The 18,804-nt window shown below is 35.6% G+C and overlaps 2 protein-coding genes across 11 annotated transcripts in view; one reads left to right on the top strand and one right to left on the bottom strand.

The window, feature by feature from the left end:
- HDAC4 (histone deacetylase 4) overlaps positions 1-18,804 on the bottom strand; it is a 582,774-nt gene that overhangs the window by 490,938 nt on the left and 73,032 nt on the right. The gene's annotated exons all lie outside the window — the stretch shown is intronic.
- LOC138712635 (uncharacterized) lies at positions 5,511-6,095 on the top strand (the record flags this gene model as incomplete). Its single annotated transcript, XM_069844602.1, has 2 exons — positions 5,511-5,694; positions 5,974-6,095. Coding segments are annotated over 2 exons (306 nt in total), but the record flags the coding sequence as incomplete, so codon positions are not given.

Below are 18,804 nucleotides of genomic sequence, written 5' to 3'. Positions count from 1 at the left end.
TACATCCTACGGATTCCGCTGTATTTCCTCCCCCACCCACACTGACTGCGGTGTGCCCACACCGAGTCGCCAGCCTCAAAATCCGTGGGCATTTATGACTGAGCAATAAAAACGACGGTACAACCCAGACACTGTCAACGTACTCTTCTGTTTACATGTCACATCGCTCATATAAATTCGTAAACAACGATACCGTTATTATTAATTTATGACAGGGATAAACGCGGAAGGAAGAGCCTTTCTTTTTGTTGTCAGATATCGCGTCTGTATTGTATGGAACTATTTACACGTACTAACCAAGGAACTATGCCGCGCCGTAGCGTCCTAGTTAACGTAGGCTTCAAGTCTAAAACCCGCGTTACGGGATTCCCGCTTCGAGTATTCACGTGAAAAGAATTTTCTCAATGTATGGGAACGGTTCCAATCCAGCATCGTAATGAATTTGTTGAGTTAAAATAGGTAGCGAAATTCGATTACAAAAACCAGCTAACCACACGATGCCTCCATTCTAGTTGGATGAGGCATGTGGACGTGAAGTTAGCAGAAGGTTGGTCGGTCTTGGCCCTTCGTGGGCTGTCGGGTCACAGATTATTATTATTATTATTATTATTATTATTATTTTTATTATTATTATTATTATTATTATTAACTTACAAATGGCTTTTAGAGAATCTGGAGGTTCATTGCCGCCCTCACATAAGACCACAATCGGTCCCTATTTATTATTATTATTATTATTATTATTATTATTATTATTATTATTATTATTATTATTACTTATAACTTAAAAACGGCTTTTAGAGAACCTGGAAGTTCATTTCCGCCCTCACATAAGCCCACAATCGGTTCCTATTTATTATTATTATTATTATTATTATTATTATTATTATTATTAACTTAAAAATGGCTTTTCGAGAACCTGAAGGTTCATTGCCGCCCTCACATAAGCCCACAATCGGTTCCTATTTATTATTATTATTATTATTATTATTATTATTAACTTAAAAATGGCTTTTCGAGAACCTGGAGGTTCATTGCCGCCCTCACATAAGCCCACAATCGGTCCCTATTTATTATTATTATTATTATTATTATTATTATTAGTAGTAGTAGTAGTAGTAGTAGTAGTAGTAGTAGTAGCAGTAGTAGTAGTAGTAGTAGCAGTAGTAGTAGTAGTAGTAGTAGTAGTAGTAGTAGTAGTAGTAGTAGTATTAGTATTAACTTACAAACGGCTTTTAGAGAACCTGGAGTTTCATTGCCGCCCTCACATAAGCCCACAATCCGTTCCTATTTATTATTATTATTATTATTATTATTATTATTATTATTTATTATTATTATTATTATTATTATTATTATTATCATCATCATCCTAGTACCAACCTATTATTCGCTACTCACTACATCTCGCCAAAATGTAAAAAAAAATTGTACAACATTGTAAAAATTGTAGAAAATTACTAAATTGTAAAACTATAAAAATTTGTAAAAATTGTAATTGTAATATTGTAAAATATTGACATGTTCCACATCTTAAAGCTTCATTGCTCATGTAAGATCTATGGAATAAAATAAATGAATGAATGAATGAATGAATGAATGAATGAATGAATGAATGGCTGCTTCTTAGCACATTGATATTAAAATAGATACCGGTGGCCAAACATGTGCAATACGTGGCCAAACATGTGCAATACGTGGCCAAACATGTGCAATACACGTTTGCTATTGCAAGATGCCTGTAAATTACCAAAATACTTAAAACTAATAAGATACTTAGAACTTTACAAAATACTTAAATATTTACAGGATACTTACTGTATTTTACTAAAAACTTTGCAGGACAGAGTTTATTATTACGCTAAATGTTTTCTTGCAATATTCACTACAACACTGTTGTAATATTGATAACGTTATCCATTTTAAATGTGGTTCCTTCAATACTGCAATTGTATTTTCCTGGGAACACACACACCTGTTTTGTATATAATTCGGTGAATTTTGATTTACTTTATTTCTCACGTATTTCGCATTAATTCAGCACATTATTACTGTAGTAGTATTATCATCAACATCCCTTCAGGACCTACCTGTGGGTCGCAACCTCGAGAATCGCTGGTTTCAGCCATGTTACCTCTCCAAAATATACTATGACCTCTTGCCCTTTTTATAGATAGTCATCATCTCTTCAATCCTTCGGTCAGCAGTTATATATAATTTATTTGGAATTCTGTCTGTAAGCAGCTTGACTACGTGGTCGTGCCATTCTTTCCTATAGTATGTTTTCATTACTTTTGCGATAATCAGCTGGCTTCTTACACCTGTATTTCTCCTATTAGGAATTTGTAGCCTGCGTAATATCGTAGCAGACAAATCTTCGCTGCCTCCTCCATTCTTCTGGATTTTGATCAGTCATGTTTCAGTTCTATGTATAAAATAAACACTACCACAGTCCCATACAGTTTTAAAGCACTGTCTTTTCTCACTTTAGCAAAAATGAACGGCCTCTTTGAAAGTGAATTAATGGAAAGAAGTTGGCATCAATCAGGGGCTCAGAGAAGTTTGTAGTCTCTCTCCATTATTATTTATTTCATACCCGGATAAAATAATTAAAATTTGGAAATCATTAAAAAAACTCCGAGAATATACAATATACGTTAATAGAAACATAGTATTACAAACAGTCATTTTTGCAGATGACCAAATATTGACGGCAGAAAGTGAAAATGATTTGCAACGATCTGTTTTTTAAACTGCAATCTATTCTTAGAAACTACAACATAAAACTTGCAGGAAATAAAACTAACTCAATGCCAATAGTTATAAAAAACACTTACTTACTTACTTACTTACAAATGGCTTTTAAGGAACCCGAAGGTTCATTGCCGCCCTCACATAAGCCCGCCAGTGGTCCCTATCCTGTGCAAGATTAATCCAGTCTCTATCATCATACCCAACCTCCCTCAAATCCATTTTAATATTATCCTCCCATCTACGTCTCGGCCTCCCTAAAGGTCTTTTTCCCTCCGGTCTCCCAACTAATATTCTATATGCATTTCTGGATTCGCCCATACGTGCTACATGCCCTGCCCATCTCAAACGTCTGGATTTAATGTTCCTAATTATGTCAGGTGAAGAATACAATGCGTGCAGTTCTGTGTTGTGTAACTTTCTCCATTCTTCTGTAACTTCATCCCGCTTAGCCCCAAATATTTTCCTAAGCACCTTATTCTCAAACACCCTGAACCTATGTTCCTCTCTCAGAGTAAGAGTCCAAGTTTCACAACCATACAGAAGAACCGGTAATATAACTGTTTTATAAATTCTAACTTTCAGATTTTTGGACAGCAGACTGGATGATAAGAGCTTCTCAACCGAATAATAACACGCATTTCCCATATTTATTCTGCGTTTAATTTCCTCCCGAGTGTCATTTATATTTGTTACTGTTGCTCCAAGATATTTGAATTTTTCCACCTCTTCGAAGGATAAATCTCCAATTTTTATATTTCCATTTCGTACAATATTCTGGTCACGAGACATAATCATACACTTTGAGTTAAAATACTGATAAATAACAAAATTATTTTAACAGATTTTGTATACTTGGGAAGTCAAATAAATAAATAAATAAATTAATTAATCAATCAATAAATCAATAAATAAATTAATTAATCAATTAATAAGTAAATAAATAAATAATAAATAAAAATAAATAATAAATTAAATGAAGAGTCCACTGTAAGAATGATGGATGTCACTTTCTTGTCGAAAATGAACCAAGACTGTCAATGCATAGCTTAAGACATATAGAATGTACATAGAGAGTTATATGGCATTAACACTGGTAGTCATTGTCCAGTAATGATCGGAAAATCTCAGTTAAGCTTTGAGCGCTAAGCATTTCAAACTTTCAATTGCTTCTCCTGCAAAATGTATTCCAAATGACATCCATCATTCTTGCAGTGGACTCTTCAAATAATAAATACATCATAAATTAAACAAATAAATAATAAATTAAATAAATAAATAAATAAACAAATTTAGTAAAATATAACCATGTGTTGTGGGTCCCTATCACCACGGCATGGCGCGTCCTCAGGTTGCGGATAGAGGAGACGGCCTCCAGATATGGAGGGTAGCTGCGAATATAGAATAAGCAGTCGTGGACAGCCGATAAGGGGTGGTCCTCCAGCTTGGGGGTTGGGCGAAGGGCTAACAATCCATCACCGTAAAAAAAAAGCTTGTTACGAAACCTAACAGTAAGCCTCGGAATGGGTGGAGAAAGTTACACAACGCAGAGCTGCACGCATTGTATACTTCACCTGACATAATTAGGAACATAAAATCCAGACGTTTGAGATGGGCAGGACATGTAGCACGTATGGGCGAATCCAGAAATGCATATAGAGTGTTAGTTGGGAGGCCGGAGGGAAAAAGACCTTTGGGGAGGCCGAGACGTAGATGGGAAGATAATATTCAAATGGATTTGAGGGAGGTAGGATATGATGGTAGAGACTGGATTAATCTTGCACAGGATAGAGACCGATGGCGGGCTTATGTGAGGGCGGCAATGAACCTACGAGTTCCTTAAAAGCCAGTAAGTAAGTAAGTAAGTAAGTAAGTAAAATATAACATTATATGGTGTATTGAAGAGAAAGTTTGGAAAATATACGAGGAAAGAAATTCAATTTACATAGCACAAAGTTATTTCTAAACCAGCTCTGTATGGAAGCGAGGAGTGAGTCCAACGCTGCAGAGTAACGGTTAGCCTGCCTGACCGTGAAACAAGTGGGCCCGGGTTCAAATCCTGCTTGGGACAAGATACTTGGTTGAGGTTTTTCCGAGGGTTTTCTCAACCCATTAAGGGCAAATGCTGGGTACATTTCGGCGCTGGTCTCTGGGCTCATTTCGCAGGCATCACCACCTTCATCATTCAGACGCTAGATAACCACAGCAGTTGATAAACCGTCGTAAAATAACCCACTAAAAATAAAAGAGGAGTAACTTTACGAGACTGAATAAGTGACGAAATTAGATAAAAATTGCATATCGAAGAAATGGTAACAAATAAAAAAAAAATACCAGTCCAAATGGAGTCATCACGTTCAGAGGCTGGTTGACAGCCTACCTAGGAAATATTAAATTATAAACCAAAAGGAACCTGAAACACTGGAAGACCATTTCGCCGATGGACAGATCGATTTTTGTAGTCGCACAACGGGCACTGGTTACCCAGAACTGCAAGAGAAGAAGACGACGAAGAAGAAGAAGAAGAAGACGAAGACGGCGAAGAAGAAGAAGACGAAGACGAAGAAGACGAAGAAGACGAAGACGAAGAAGAAGAAGACGACGAAGAAGAAAAAGACAAAGAAGACGACGAAGAAGACGAAGAAGACGGCGAAGAAGACGAAGACGAAGACGAAGAAGACGGCGAAGAAGACGAAGACGAAGACGAAGAAGAAAAAGACAAAGAAGACGACGAAGAAGACGAAGAAGAAAAAGACAAAGAAGACGACGAAGAAGACGAAGAAGACGAAGACGAAGAAGACGGCGAAGAAGAAGACGAAGAAGAGGACGAAGAAGAAGACGAAGAAGAAAACGACGAAGAAGACGACGAAGAAGACGAAGAAGAAGAAGACGAAGAAGACAAAGAAGGCGACGAAGAAGACGAAGAAGAGGACGAAGAAGACGGCGAAGAAGAAGACGAAGAAGAGGACGAAGAAGAAGACGACGAAGAAGACGACGAAGAAGACGACGAAGAAGAAGAAGAAGAAGACGAAGAAGACGACGAAGACAAAGAAGACGACGAAGAAGACGAAGAAGACGACGAAGAAGACGAATAAGACGACGAAGAAGACGACGAAGAAGACGAAGAAGAAGACGAAGAAGACGACGAAGAAGACGAAGAAGAAGACGACGAAGAAGAAGACGACGAAGAAGACGAAGACGAAGAAGACGACGAAGACGAAGAAGAAGACGACGAAGACGAAGAAGAAGACGACGACGAAGAAGAAGATGAAGAAGACGAAAACGACGACGAAGAAGACGAAGAAGAAGAAGACGACGACGACGAAGAAGACGACGAAGAAGAAGACGAAGAAGACGAAAAAGAAGACGGAGAAGAAGACGACGAAGAAGAAGACGAAGAAGAAAAAGACAAAGAAGACGACGAAGAAGACGAAGAAGAAGACGACGAAGACGAAGAAGAAGACGACGAAGACAAAGAAGACGACTAAGAAGACGAAGAAGACGAAGAAGAAGACGACGAAGACGAAGAAGAAGACGACGAAGACGAAGAAGAAGACGACGAAGAAGACGAATAAGACGACGAAGAAGACGAAGAAGAAGACGAAGAAGAAGACAAAGAAGACGACGAAGAAGACGAAGAAGAAGACGACGAAGAAGACGAAGACGAAGAAGACGACGAAGACGAAGAAGAAGACGACGACGAAGAAGAAGATGAAGAAGACGAAAACGACGACGAAGAAGAAGAAGACGACGAAGACGAAAAAGAAGACGGAGAAGACGACGAAGAAGAAGACGAAGAAGACGACGAAGAAGAAGACGAAGAAGACGACGAAGAAGAAGAAGTACAAGTAGAAGAAGAAGTACGCATATATACCTAGAAGTCAAACGTTACTTCTAGAAAATAGACATGTAGGATTATGAAGAACTCTTTACCCATGGAAAATAATTTCTTGCGCTTTGAAAAATACAGCATACTTACGCAGCGATCTGTTATGTTAACTATTCAAGATCATCTAGAAATACTTTGCACCTTTACAGAATCAGAAACAGGAATTACTTTGAACAAGTGTAAAATTAAGGAGTGGATCGGCAACATGACGCAACGATACTCAAAAACATTCATGAATGCGATAGCGAGCAAAAATATCCATGATTGAAACTGTATTTCCAGGAAGCAGAAGTCAGAAGGGGAAAATCAGAGCGTGTTTAACCCGGAGCTTTGATGATACCGCCTACATTCTGCATTGTATTCGGATGTTGTAATGCTTTGATCGCATTCGTCGATGTTATTACTTTTATTTCCATTATGAATCATATTTTCTTGGAATAGGCCTACATTTCTACTGTTTATTTTCCATTGTTTAATACTGATTATTAAATTCCACATGTTTATAAATAAGCATGCATTTCATTACAACATAAAGGTATCACAATATGTGGCCAATTTTGTAAAACATACAAACCTCCGTAATAATCAGGGAATTCGAAAAATTAAAACTATTTACATTCAAATTAATTATTATGTACTTATTATTCAAAAGAATAAACATCAGCCTATAAAAAATGCAGGTGGCCACAAGGACCCTCAATTCTAAAAGACAGAGTTTACTGGAAATTTGAACATAACTGAAGATCTCGATGCAAAAACCGATCAAGTCCACAAATGAAAATTTTAATGGAGATCAAAAAAACTTTCCACAAAAATTGAATGTGTATTAATCTGAAACTGATTTTTTACACGATAATTTAGGGTATTAGTGGGTTTTTTATGTGGTTACCAATATTCTTGTGAGTTTTCTTTCGTCCACAGAATTTATTTTTAGTGATGAACTTGAATGTTTATATCCCGAAAATACAACAGATTTCTTTGTCATGTTTGGACATCTTTTATTTATTGTTTGAAGACAAATCTACGACAATCTACTCAGGTGAATTCCCATTGAGTGGTTAATCAATGTATATATATATTTTTTCGAACAATTATTATTGTAGGCCTATTATATTTTAAATCTTAAAATGTTTAGTGCAGTCAAGAGTAAGTTTATAATACGAGTAGTTTTATATCTTGGTTATTTCACGACGCCGTATCAACTACTGTGTTATTTAGCGCCGATGAAATTAGTGATAGCGAGATAGTATTTGGCGAGATGAGGCCGAGGATTCGCCACAGATTACCTGAAATTCGCCTTACGGTTGAGGAAAATCTCGGAAAAACCCAACCAGGTAATCAACCCAAGCGGGAATCGAACGCAACACCGGATCACCAGACACTGTTATCCATGAGATACGATTTAATAATGGATAATTATTTTCCATTTATACCATAAAACGAGGGCTTATTTAACTTATCACGAGACAATTAAAAGCTTTGCTAATGTCACACTTACAAATAGCAGCATTTCGCTTATCCTAAAAAACATGCAGTATCCAGCGGACCAAATTTCTCCATGACTCTTTTATCCATGGCACCAAAATGCTGTAGTCTGTCGTCATCATTCATTGAACAAGCGCTTCTTATTTACTTCATCCCTATCTTTGCCTTTCCTTTTCTCTTTCCTTCTTTCTTTCTTCCTTTCCTTCTTTATTTATTTCCTTTCGTTTCCGTTATTTCTTCTTTTTTATTTCCATTTTATTCTTACTAACTGCCATAGGCTATATATCATTATTTCTTTATTTGTTTGTTTTCTAAACTGTCCGCTCTTTCTTTTTCTGTCCTTTATTCTTTCTTCCTTTTCTTCCCTCTTCTCTCTCGATTTGTTTTCCTTTCTACTATTCGTTTCTCTCACTCTATCATATTTTTTTTTATAAAAGTTTCAGATTTAGCTGATTATTTTTTTTATAAAGGAGAGTCTTTATTGCACATTAATTTCTCACCAGGTGCAAAATTCAACCGTCTACGAATAATTACATATGCGATACTCGTATAACAGCTAGAGCCGAAGAAAAAAACAAAACAAAAAGCATATTAATAAAATACCATGAATAGATGATAATATCTGTTTCTCTTGTTTTCCACGGGAAATATTATGTAACACGGACACTTTTTTCTATCATTCCTATAATAACTACAATTATATTCCAAAACCACGTCTAATTGTATGCTTGGTACAGATATTCCAAGGTTCTGCATTACAAGCGTCCTTCGTGAACTCGACGTGCGGTTAACAGACACTTTTTAGTGTAGGCCTACACGTCTTTTATATTAAACTGTATACAGACATATCTGTCAGTCTGTCCACTGTTTCTCTACAATAACAGAGATTCGGAATCAAGGCTAACTATATTAGCTACCCGAATCCAAATTTTTTACAATAGCACTTACAGGTGGGACCTTTTGCCAACAGAAAGGAATTGCGATGCTACTTATGACAAGAGTACGAGAGTTTACAATCTTGATATCCCAGGTTCAATAACTACATAGTATATACTTATTTACTAATTTATTTACTTACTAATGTAATTTACTCGCTTACTTACTTACTTACTTACTTACGTACTAATTTACTTAGTTATTTAGTTACTCATTTATTTATGTATTTATATATATATACTTATTTATTCATAGCTTCCATCGTATTAAGGGATTAGGTACAGCTTACAGCAGTAAAATTTTTGGAAATACTTAACACTTTTTCCTCCATTACTGTGTCTTGTACGATAATGAAAATTGGTATGTGCAAAACACTGTCCTTCTGCTATATGAAAAAAAATATTTTTACGTTTTAAAAAATTATTTATATATATTTTTTTTTTTTCAAAATTCAAAATGGTGGCAGTTTACAGTGCAGTGATGAAGCGTTTCCCTCATAACTCATAAACTTGTTAACTTTTGCATGTTCTCTCTCTTTTATTTTATTGCTGAAACTCATGTTTACGATATCATGCTCTTTCAACTACATTCCTTAATAAATCATATTTTTGTTATTTTGTGTTAGAATAAAATACTGATATTTGACCATTTTTGATGAATTTATTTTTTATCAATCTATCAAAGGTAGAGAAGTAATCTTGCATCATATTGTAGATATGACATGCATATATATATATATATATATATATATATATATATATATATATATATATATATATATAATCATCACAGAATGTTGGATAGTTTTATAGTTATGTGGGAAACGCTGCATCATCACAGTGAACTGAATTTTGAAAAAAAAATTGTAAATAATTTTTTTAAATCGTAAAAATATTTCTTTTTTCGCATAGCAGAAGAACAGTGTTTTACTCATACTAATTTTCATTATTGTACAAGATACAGTAATCGAGGAAAAAAATGTTGAATATTTCCAAAATTTTACTGCTGTAAGCTATACCTAACCTCTTTAGAAATAGGTTTTAGCAAGCTCCCTGCTAGATTGCCTATTTGTATGTATAGAGAATCTTACCTGTCTCTGGACAGCTTTTTTTAAAATTCAATATCAGAATTATTGTGATGTTCCGAAGTACGTATATTTCCGTCCAGGAATTCTACATTATCATATGATGAAGGATGCATGGAGCGGAGAAAAATTCTCTCCGGTACTGGGACTCGAACGCGGGTTTTCAGTTCTACGTGCTGACGCTTTATCCACTAAGCTACACCGGATTCCAGTTCCGATGCCGGACTGGATCCTCTCAGTTTAAGTTCCACCTCTTAGTTTCCCTCTAATGGCCAACCTTCATGCACAGATGTGTGACAGTGGCACAATGTCCAACACACTATGTGCAGAGGTGCACTCATGAGTGACTAAGTGGCCGGGAACTGGAATCCGGTGTGACTTAAGGCTGGTTCACAATAAACCGGGAACGGAAACGACAACGAGAACGAAAACACAAATAATGTTAAAATAAATTTATTTAAATGTGAGCGTTCACAATAGTTAATTGTGAACGCTCACATTTGAATACATTTATTTTAACAATATTTCCGTTCTCGTTCTCGTTGTCGTTTCCGTTCCCGGTTTATTGTGAACCAGCCTTAAGTGGATAAAGGGTCAGCACGTAGAGTTGAAAACTCGGGTTTTAGTCCCGGTGCCGGAGAGAATTTCTTTCCGCTCCAATCATCCTTCATGATATGATAACGCAGAATTCCTGCATGGAAATATCATATGTACTTCGGTACTTAATAATAATAATAATAATATTAATATTATTATTATTATTATTATTATTATTATTATTATTATTATTAAGCGTAAATAATCACTTTGTGATTTAAGACGGCGCTCATTCCGTCGGATCCCGGCGAATATCCGTATTGGAGAGATACACAAACAGTATTTTGAAATGTGCCTCACACCTGTAATATGCATTGCCATTTGCAGACGCCAACGTCTCTTTCTCATGCACCACTAATTCTGTCTCGCAACACGTGTCATGCCAAGTCTAATAACAGCAGCGATGTGCGTGTGGGAAGGAGCGATCGATAGTTTTGAATGTCGATCAAGCTCAGTCAGTCACGGAGTTTGTCGAGCGAAGAGATTGACTCTAGTCCCATACGAAGCCATTACTCTTCACAAGTAACTTACATAATATGTATAGATACTAAAAATAACAAAATTAACTTACAAAGATCAGTTTGTAGCCGGTGTGCCGGAATTTTGTCCCGTAGGAATTCTTTTACATGCCAGTAAATCTACTGGGAAGAGCCTGTCGCATTTAAACACACTTAAAATGCCATTGACCTGGGCCAGGATCGAACCTGCAACGTCGAGTACAGAAAAACCAGCGCTATACCGACTACGCTACCCAGACCGACTTTTTGTTTTAATGTCTGAAGTTGTGCCACAGTGGCTTCAAATAAAGCCACCTCCTAATTTGCATGCAAATTTATGAAAATATACACTTTTTTTTAATTTCATCCCTGTTTTATGCATTTTATTTCATTTGACCAATATCAATCTCAAACTTGTTAATTAAGAGTCCTGTGCCTCAAAGGATCAACTGATTCATTAGTTGACTGACTGATCGATTGAATGGCTTTAGAAAAGAAAGATCATGTGTAGATCCATTATTTAGTATCAAAATATTGTTATAAAAAGGAAGAGAATTTAATTTAGAAATCCATATAGCTTTTATTGATTTTGCGAAAGCTTTTGATAAAGTCCGAAGAGACCTTTTATTCGACATATTATAAGATAAAAATATTCCAAATTTGCTATTACAAAATACAATAGAAATCTACATAGACAGCAAAATAAGTGTCAAACTGTATATCCGAAAGAAAATTAGTTAATAATGGAGTTCGACAAGGTTGTCCACTATCACCAACTTTATTTAATATTTATATAAATGAAATTATTTTAAAATGGAACCAAATCTACACATCAGGAATCAAAATAAGCAATGCTCTAACATTAAATACCTTACTCTATGCCGATGATGAAGTCATAATTTCCAATTCAGAAAATAATTTACAAAGAGAATTATATACATTAAATAAAATATTAAACGATTTTGGGATGGAAATTTCAGCACAAAAATCAAAAGTAATGGCATTTTTAGGACAAGACCCAGTCAGAAGTAAGATAATACACAATAACCAATGCCTCGAACAAGTACAAAATTTCAATTATCTGGGTTGTGAAATATCTTATCAAAATGAAAAAGATGTGAACAAGAAAATTACCAAATTTACACAAATTCTAGGAATAATAAACAATACATTAAAAGCTAAATTAGTACAAAAATCTACAAGAATAAAAATATATAATACACTAGCATTACCCTCCCTTTTATACGGAAGCGAGATTTGGACATTAAAGAAAAAAGACATCAAAGCAACGGAAATGAAATTTTTCAGGAGGACAGCAGGATATACTCTTTTAGACCGAAAAAGGAATGAAGAAATTTTAGAACAATTAGAAGTAGAGTCAGTAGAAGAAAAAATCAACAGATACAAATTCAATTGGCTAGATCATGTAAGAAGAATGGAAAATTCAAGAATTCCAAAAATTATGATGCAGTATAAACCTAGAGGACATCGTCGACTAGGAAGATCTTTTAGAAGACTGCTAGATGGGGCCGAAACAGCTCTACAGAGGCCTAATTCGTGAAGGATGATGATGATGATGATCGATTGATTCATTCATTTATTCATTCATGTATTAAGTTGGAATCGTCAGGAACAAAACATTCGTAAAGGTATTTATCAATCAAATAATGCATCTGTTCAGAGTAATTAAAAGCCATTAACAACTACTGTTTTAGAGGCATGCATTTTGAGTTTAAAGTGTAAACGCTACAATAGCATGTATGTACTACTTAATTTCTCTTCTATTTAGTAAATAATTGTAATTTATTTTATTCTTGCATTTCTTTACACACCATATTTCATATTATGCATTACACTTATTTCCTTTGTTGTTACCGGTGTCCAGTTGTTCATCTATATATGTTATGAAGATGAGTGTAATAGTCCACATCTGTGGAGTAACGGCTAGCGCGTCTGGTCGCGAAACCAGGTGGCTCGGGTTCGATTTCCGATCGAGACAAGTTACCTGGTTGAGGTTTTATCTGGTGGTTTCCCTCAACCCAATATGAGCAAATGCTGTGTAACTTTCGGTGCTGGACCCCGGACTCATTTCACCGGCATTATCACCTTCATCTCATTCAGACGCTAAATAATCTAACATATTGATAAAGTGTCGTAATCGTAAAATAATCTACTAATACAAGTGTAGTAAAGTATGCAATCAATTGTAGGTTCTTATTAAGCAAAGAATTTTTGAAAGTGATACATGGTAAATTTCCTTCAATTGTTGCTTCATTTGTGTACTCAGAAAATGTCAGTATTCTGTCTACTGTCATCCTCTGAGGAGTTTAGTGCTGAGAGGAATGCGGTTCCGACTAGTCTAGCGCGGAACTGGAGTAGGAGGGAACAGTGACAGCGGCAGTCTGGAAGGAAGTACAATAATACTGAAAACATTCGTCCAATTTTGAGAACAGTATGCCTATTACTTTTCTAACGTATTTTTGGCGAGATAGAGAATTGTAGAAAATTGTATTATTTATTTATTTATTTATTTATTTATTTATTTATTCTGGTGAAGTTAAGGCCATCACAACACCAGAAATACAAATACAATAAAATAAATAAAAAGAAAAATCATAATACAACTACAATAATATAAATGAAAAGAAGAATCATACTATAAAATTTAGTGATTAGTAGAATTTAATTAAATTAGTAAAGTAATCAATTTAAATATACTGTACTGCTGAACTCACTTGAGAAGTAAAACTACTTGATTTGTATTTTAAGATATTACCATCAAATGATTTTCGCATGACATTATAGGAATCTGTTTTTCACGATACCAATCACACATATTCTAAAATTCCAATAGAATAAAACCAAAAACTTTTCCGCAGCATGTTTCCTTAAAAATGACTTGTAACGGTGAAATATTTAACATAAGTAATTCATATAATATTAACATAGCTAACATCAGGGAGACGTTTGAGCAAATATTACAACAATATATTTAATATATTAATAACAAAACCATATAGGCCTAGGTAAACAATATGTATATGAAATATTCACACACTACTACAAACTGAAGACAGCATATTTTTGGACGATTAATACTTCTAACTCCGCTCGGCTCGGCTCGGCTCGGCTCGGCTCGGCTCGTCTGTAGCAACAAAAGAATCTACCTATAACCCCCCCCCCCGCACCGATGGCAAGAATACCTCAGGTCCCAGCACTAAACTCGTCGGAGGAAGACAGTAGCTTGCAAAACATCAGGAGCAATAGGTTGAAATTCGAACATTTGGTCGGATGCTCTACCTTGACGGATGCTCTCTGACGGTCGAATGAAAACTGGTTGTAAGCCCATTTCTTCAGCTCTATTTTTTATTTTATTGGGTTATTTTACGACGCTTTATCAATATCTAGGTTATTTAGCGTCTGAATGATATGAAGGTGATAATGCCGGTGAAATGAGTCCGGGGTCCAGCACCGAAAGTTACCCAGCATATGCTCGTATTGGGTTAAGGGAAAACCCCGGAAAAAACCTGAACCAGGTAACTTGTCCCGACCGGGATTCGAACCCGGGCCACCTGGTTTCGCAGCCAGACGCGCTGACCGTTACTCCACAGGTGTGGACACTGCAGCTCTATAGTAGGATCGGAAGAAAAGACGCCGGAAGTTGTAAGTCTGCAAATTGTTTTAATTCCTTGTGAGCGTGCGTGAATGCGTGTATATATGTATTTATCTTCTATTTTATTTCTATATTCTTTTTCTTTTAAGAACATTTCTGAACTTCAACCGAACACGAACATTGCTCATTCGATCCTCAGATTTATTAAACAATATTATATCCTTTTTTATACGTATCTATTATTATTTTATTCTATTTGCATTGTTATATATCTGTATTTTGTATGTAGGCCCTATGTGTAGTTTTATATATATTTACAAAATATAAATTCATATTTACACAATGTACATTACAACAATGTATAACCTCTGCAGTTAAAAGTGTCATTAAATAGATTATTATCATCATCATCATAATTATTTACCTCGTGTATCAGAAATGATGTTACACAACTATGAAATCTGCCTCGGCATGGGGAATTATTAATAATGGAATTCCTCAAGGATCAATATTAGGTCCCCTACTTTTTCTAGTGTTCATAAATGATCTTGCCCCCCTAACAAAAGATGTAGGTCATCCCATATTATTTGCAGATGACACAAGTATAGTAATTACAGCCAATAACTCCAACACATTCCAATCTTCAACAGAGGAAATTCTCTTCAAAATATGTGACTGGTTCTCAGTCAATAAATTAGTATTAAATTGTAACAAAACTAACATAATTCAATTTAAATCCTGTCCAAATTCAACGTCGCAAATTTCTAGCGCAATAATTAACAACAGATCCCTATTAGAAACAACAACAACAACCAAATTTCTTGGCTTAAAAATCGATAATGTGTTAAATTGAAAAAATCATATTAAAGAAATTACCCCCAAACTAAATTCAGAATGTTTTGCTATTAGATCTGTGCAAAAGATAGTAAATATCAATACCTTAAAAACAATATACTTTGCATACTTTCACTCGGTAATGAGTTTTGGAATAATATTCTGGGGAAATTCCACAGATAGTAACAGTATATTTCTATTACAAAAAAGAGTAATTAGAATAATAGTAAGTGCCAAATCTAGGGAATCTTGTAGGACTATTTTTAAAAGACTACAAATAATGCCCATGGCTTGTCAGTATATATTTTCATTAATAATCTTCCTCTTATGTAATCGTGAAAACTTTGTAACTAATTCAACAGTTCATAGCATAAATACACGTCAAAAAATGGCTTTCATACTCGATCGGCAAGTCTATCGTGCTATCAAAAAGGAGTGCGTTATATGGCAGTAAAAATTTTTAATAGCCTCCCTATCGATATAAAAAATGAAACTCAAAATATAAGATTATTTTGGGCCAAATTAAAGAAGAACCTAATTTCTCACGCCTTCTATTCTATAGGTGAATTCATGACATTCAATAGCGCTTCATGAAATTGATACTAAAACTTTGTGTTGTACTAGTAGACTATATTGTAAATCTCTTCTGTATATATTTCATCTAGACTGTGACTATAAATTAAGACTTTATAATAGTATTAAGTTTTTTGACTTGTTCCATATTCTAGCTGTAAAGCAATGTATGAATACCATGGAATGTTAATAAATACAATACAGACCAGAAATAAGTTCAGTGGTTCAAAATGATATTTGCTTAATACACTTATGACTCATGTGAGCGAAGTTTTGTTTAGTGCTATTTCTACGACACTCTACCCCTCATATGACGGATTTCCGGTTTTAAGTACCTACACAAATATCATTATTTTGAACCACTGAACTTGTTTCTGGTTTGTGTAACATCATTTATGATACACGATGTATAATTCAGTATCTTTGTTTTCCCGTACAAATCCGTTCTATATCCATTACAATTCCATAGAATCTGCCCTGTCACTTCCATGAAAAAGTGTCAAATATTTAAGTCATGACTAAGGCAGATGGAAGCATGACATCAATGGATAGACGGGTAAGGTTGTAACTAAGGGGTAAGAGTACGCTATGTACATGATATTTATATCCAGAATTGTATATGTACTTTCAAGTTCCTCGACGTGTGAATAATCGCGCATTAGTCTCGGATGGAATGCTGGCCATTCAGTAGGCTTACTGGTGTTTATTCTCTAATCAATGACGGAATTCTCACGGAAAGGTCACAGTTTACTTTGACTCTCTATAGAATTTTCACTACTGGACTCGTGCACTAATACATGTTTTGAAATAATTTCTTTTACGAAGCCTCCCTTTGCAGACAAATTTAGTCTTACAGCCAACAAAAACTGGATAAATGAACATATTAAAAAGAAAGGAAAGTAGTGAAAGTACACGACAAAGGGTGTATCAATATATATACTCCCTCCAATGTACGTCGTTCAACATTTATAGCCACGTGCATCAACCTCGGTTAGTATAACTACTGGTTAAACTTATCACTTAACCCATGGTTAAGCGGTTTTAAAGAGCATCAATCTCTGTTGTGATTTAAACAGGAGGTTAACCACAGTAATCTCTAACCGGCAATATTCGAACATATATATTATTTTTATGTACCGAAGTACATATGATATTTCCATGCAGATATTCTGCGTCATCATACGATGAAAGAGTAATGGAACGGATGATGACGCAGAATATCTGCATGGAAATATCATATGTACTTCGGTACATTAAAATAATATATATGATATGCGTAAATCACTTCGTGATTTAAGACGGCGCTTATTCCGTCGGATCCCGGCCAACTAGTCACTCATAACGAGTGCACCTCAGCACATGTGTGGACTTCAGTCCTACGTTCATAGACATCTATGACGTAGTGCAGAGGGCGGCCACTAGAGGGAACCCAAGAGTTGGAACTTAATCTGAGACGATTCTGTCCGACAACGGAGTAGGTATCCGGTGTGGCTTAGTGGATAAAGCATCAGCACGTAGAGCTGAAAACCCGGGTTCAAATCCCGGTGCCGGAGAGAATTTTTCTCCGTTCCATTACTCTTTCATCTTATGATGACGCAGAATATCTGCATGGAAATATCATATGTACTTCGGTACATTAAAATAATATATATGATATACGTAAATCACTTCGTGATTTAAGACGGCGCTTATTCACTCGGATCCCGGCCAACTAGTCACTCATGAGTGCACCTCAGCACGTGTGTGGACTTCAGTCCTACGTTCATAGACATCTATGTCGTAGTGCAGAGGGCGGCCACTAGAGGGAACCCAAGAGTTGGAACTTAATGAGACGATTCTGTCCGACACCGGGATGGATATTCGGTGGCTTAGTGGATAAAGCATCAGCACGTAGAGCTGAAAACCCGGGTTCAAATCCTGGTGCAGGAGAGAATTTTTCTCCGTTCCATTACTCTTTCATCATAATATTCGAACAGTTAAAGAAGATAGCCAGTGATTACAGTACAGTAAAAGGGCATCTAATGATTTCGAAGACGAATTATTATTCTATTTGGATGATTTAGATCGGGATGATGATGAGCGGGAAGTTATGTTAGTGGAGAGAGGAAAACCTTTTGAGAAATTAAGTGACAGTAAATTTCAGTATAGATATCATGTATCGAAATCTGCCGTGTCATTTCTACTACAACTGATGTGGGATCACTTGGAATACAGGATGTTTCAAAAAGGATTTTACAACTTTAAAAGCTTATAGAAATTTATTCACATATCTTACAGAAATGGTTAAGGTGTAATTTTAAAGGACAATACATCACGTTTCTACCAAGCAGTTATTTTGGTTCGACATGACTACCGTTTGTGATATGGCAGACATCCACCTATAGCCAATTTCTTGCCACACACGAGCCAGTAGATCAGGAGTCTTCTGCAACTGCGGCAGTAATTCGATTTCTCAGCGCAGCGAGATGGGCAGGTAAAGGAGGAATAAACACTCGATCTTTGACGAACCCCTACACGAAAAAATAGAGATGTGTCAAATCTGGTG

The sequence above is a fragment of the Periplaneta americana genome, chromosome 13, assembly GCF_040183065.1.
Source record: "Periplaneta americana isolate PAMFEO1 chromosome 13, P.americana_PAMFEO1_priV1, whole genome shotgun sequence".
NCBI lineage: Eukaryota > Metazoa > Arthropoda > Insecta > Blattodea > Blattidae > Periplaneta > Periplaneta americana.
Note: the sequence above shows the minus strand (reverse complement) of the source record. Positions and strands in the feature narration are given on the sequence as shown.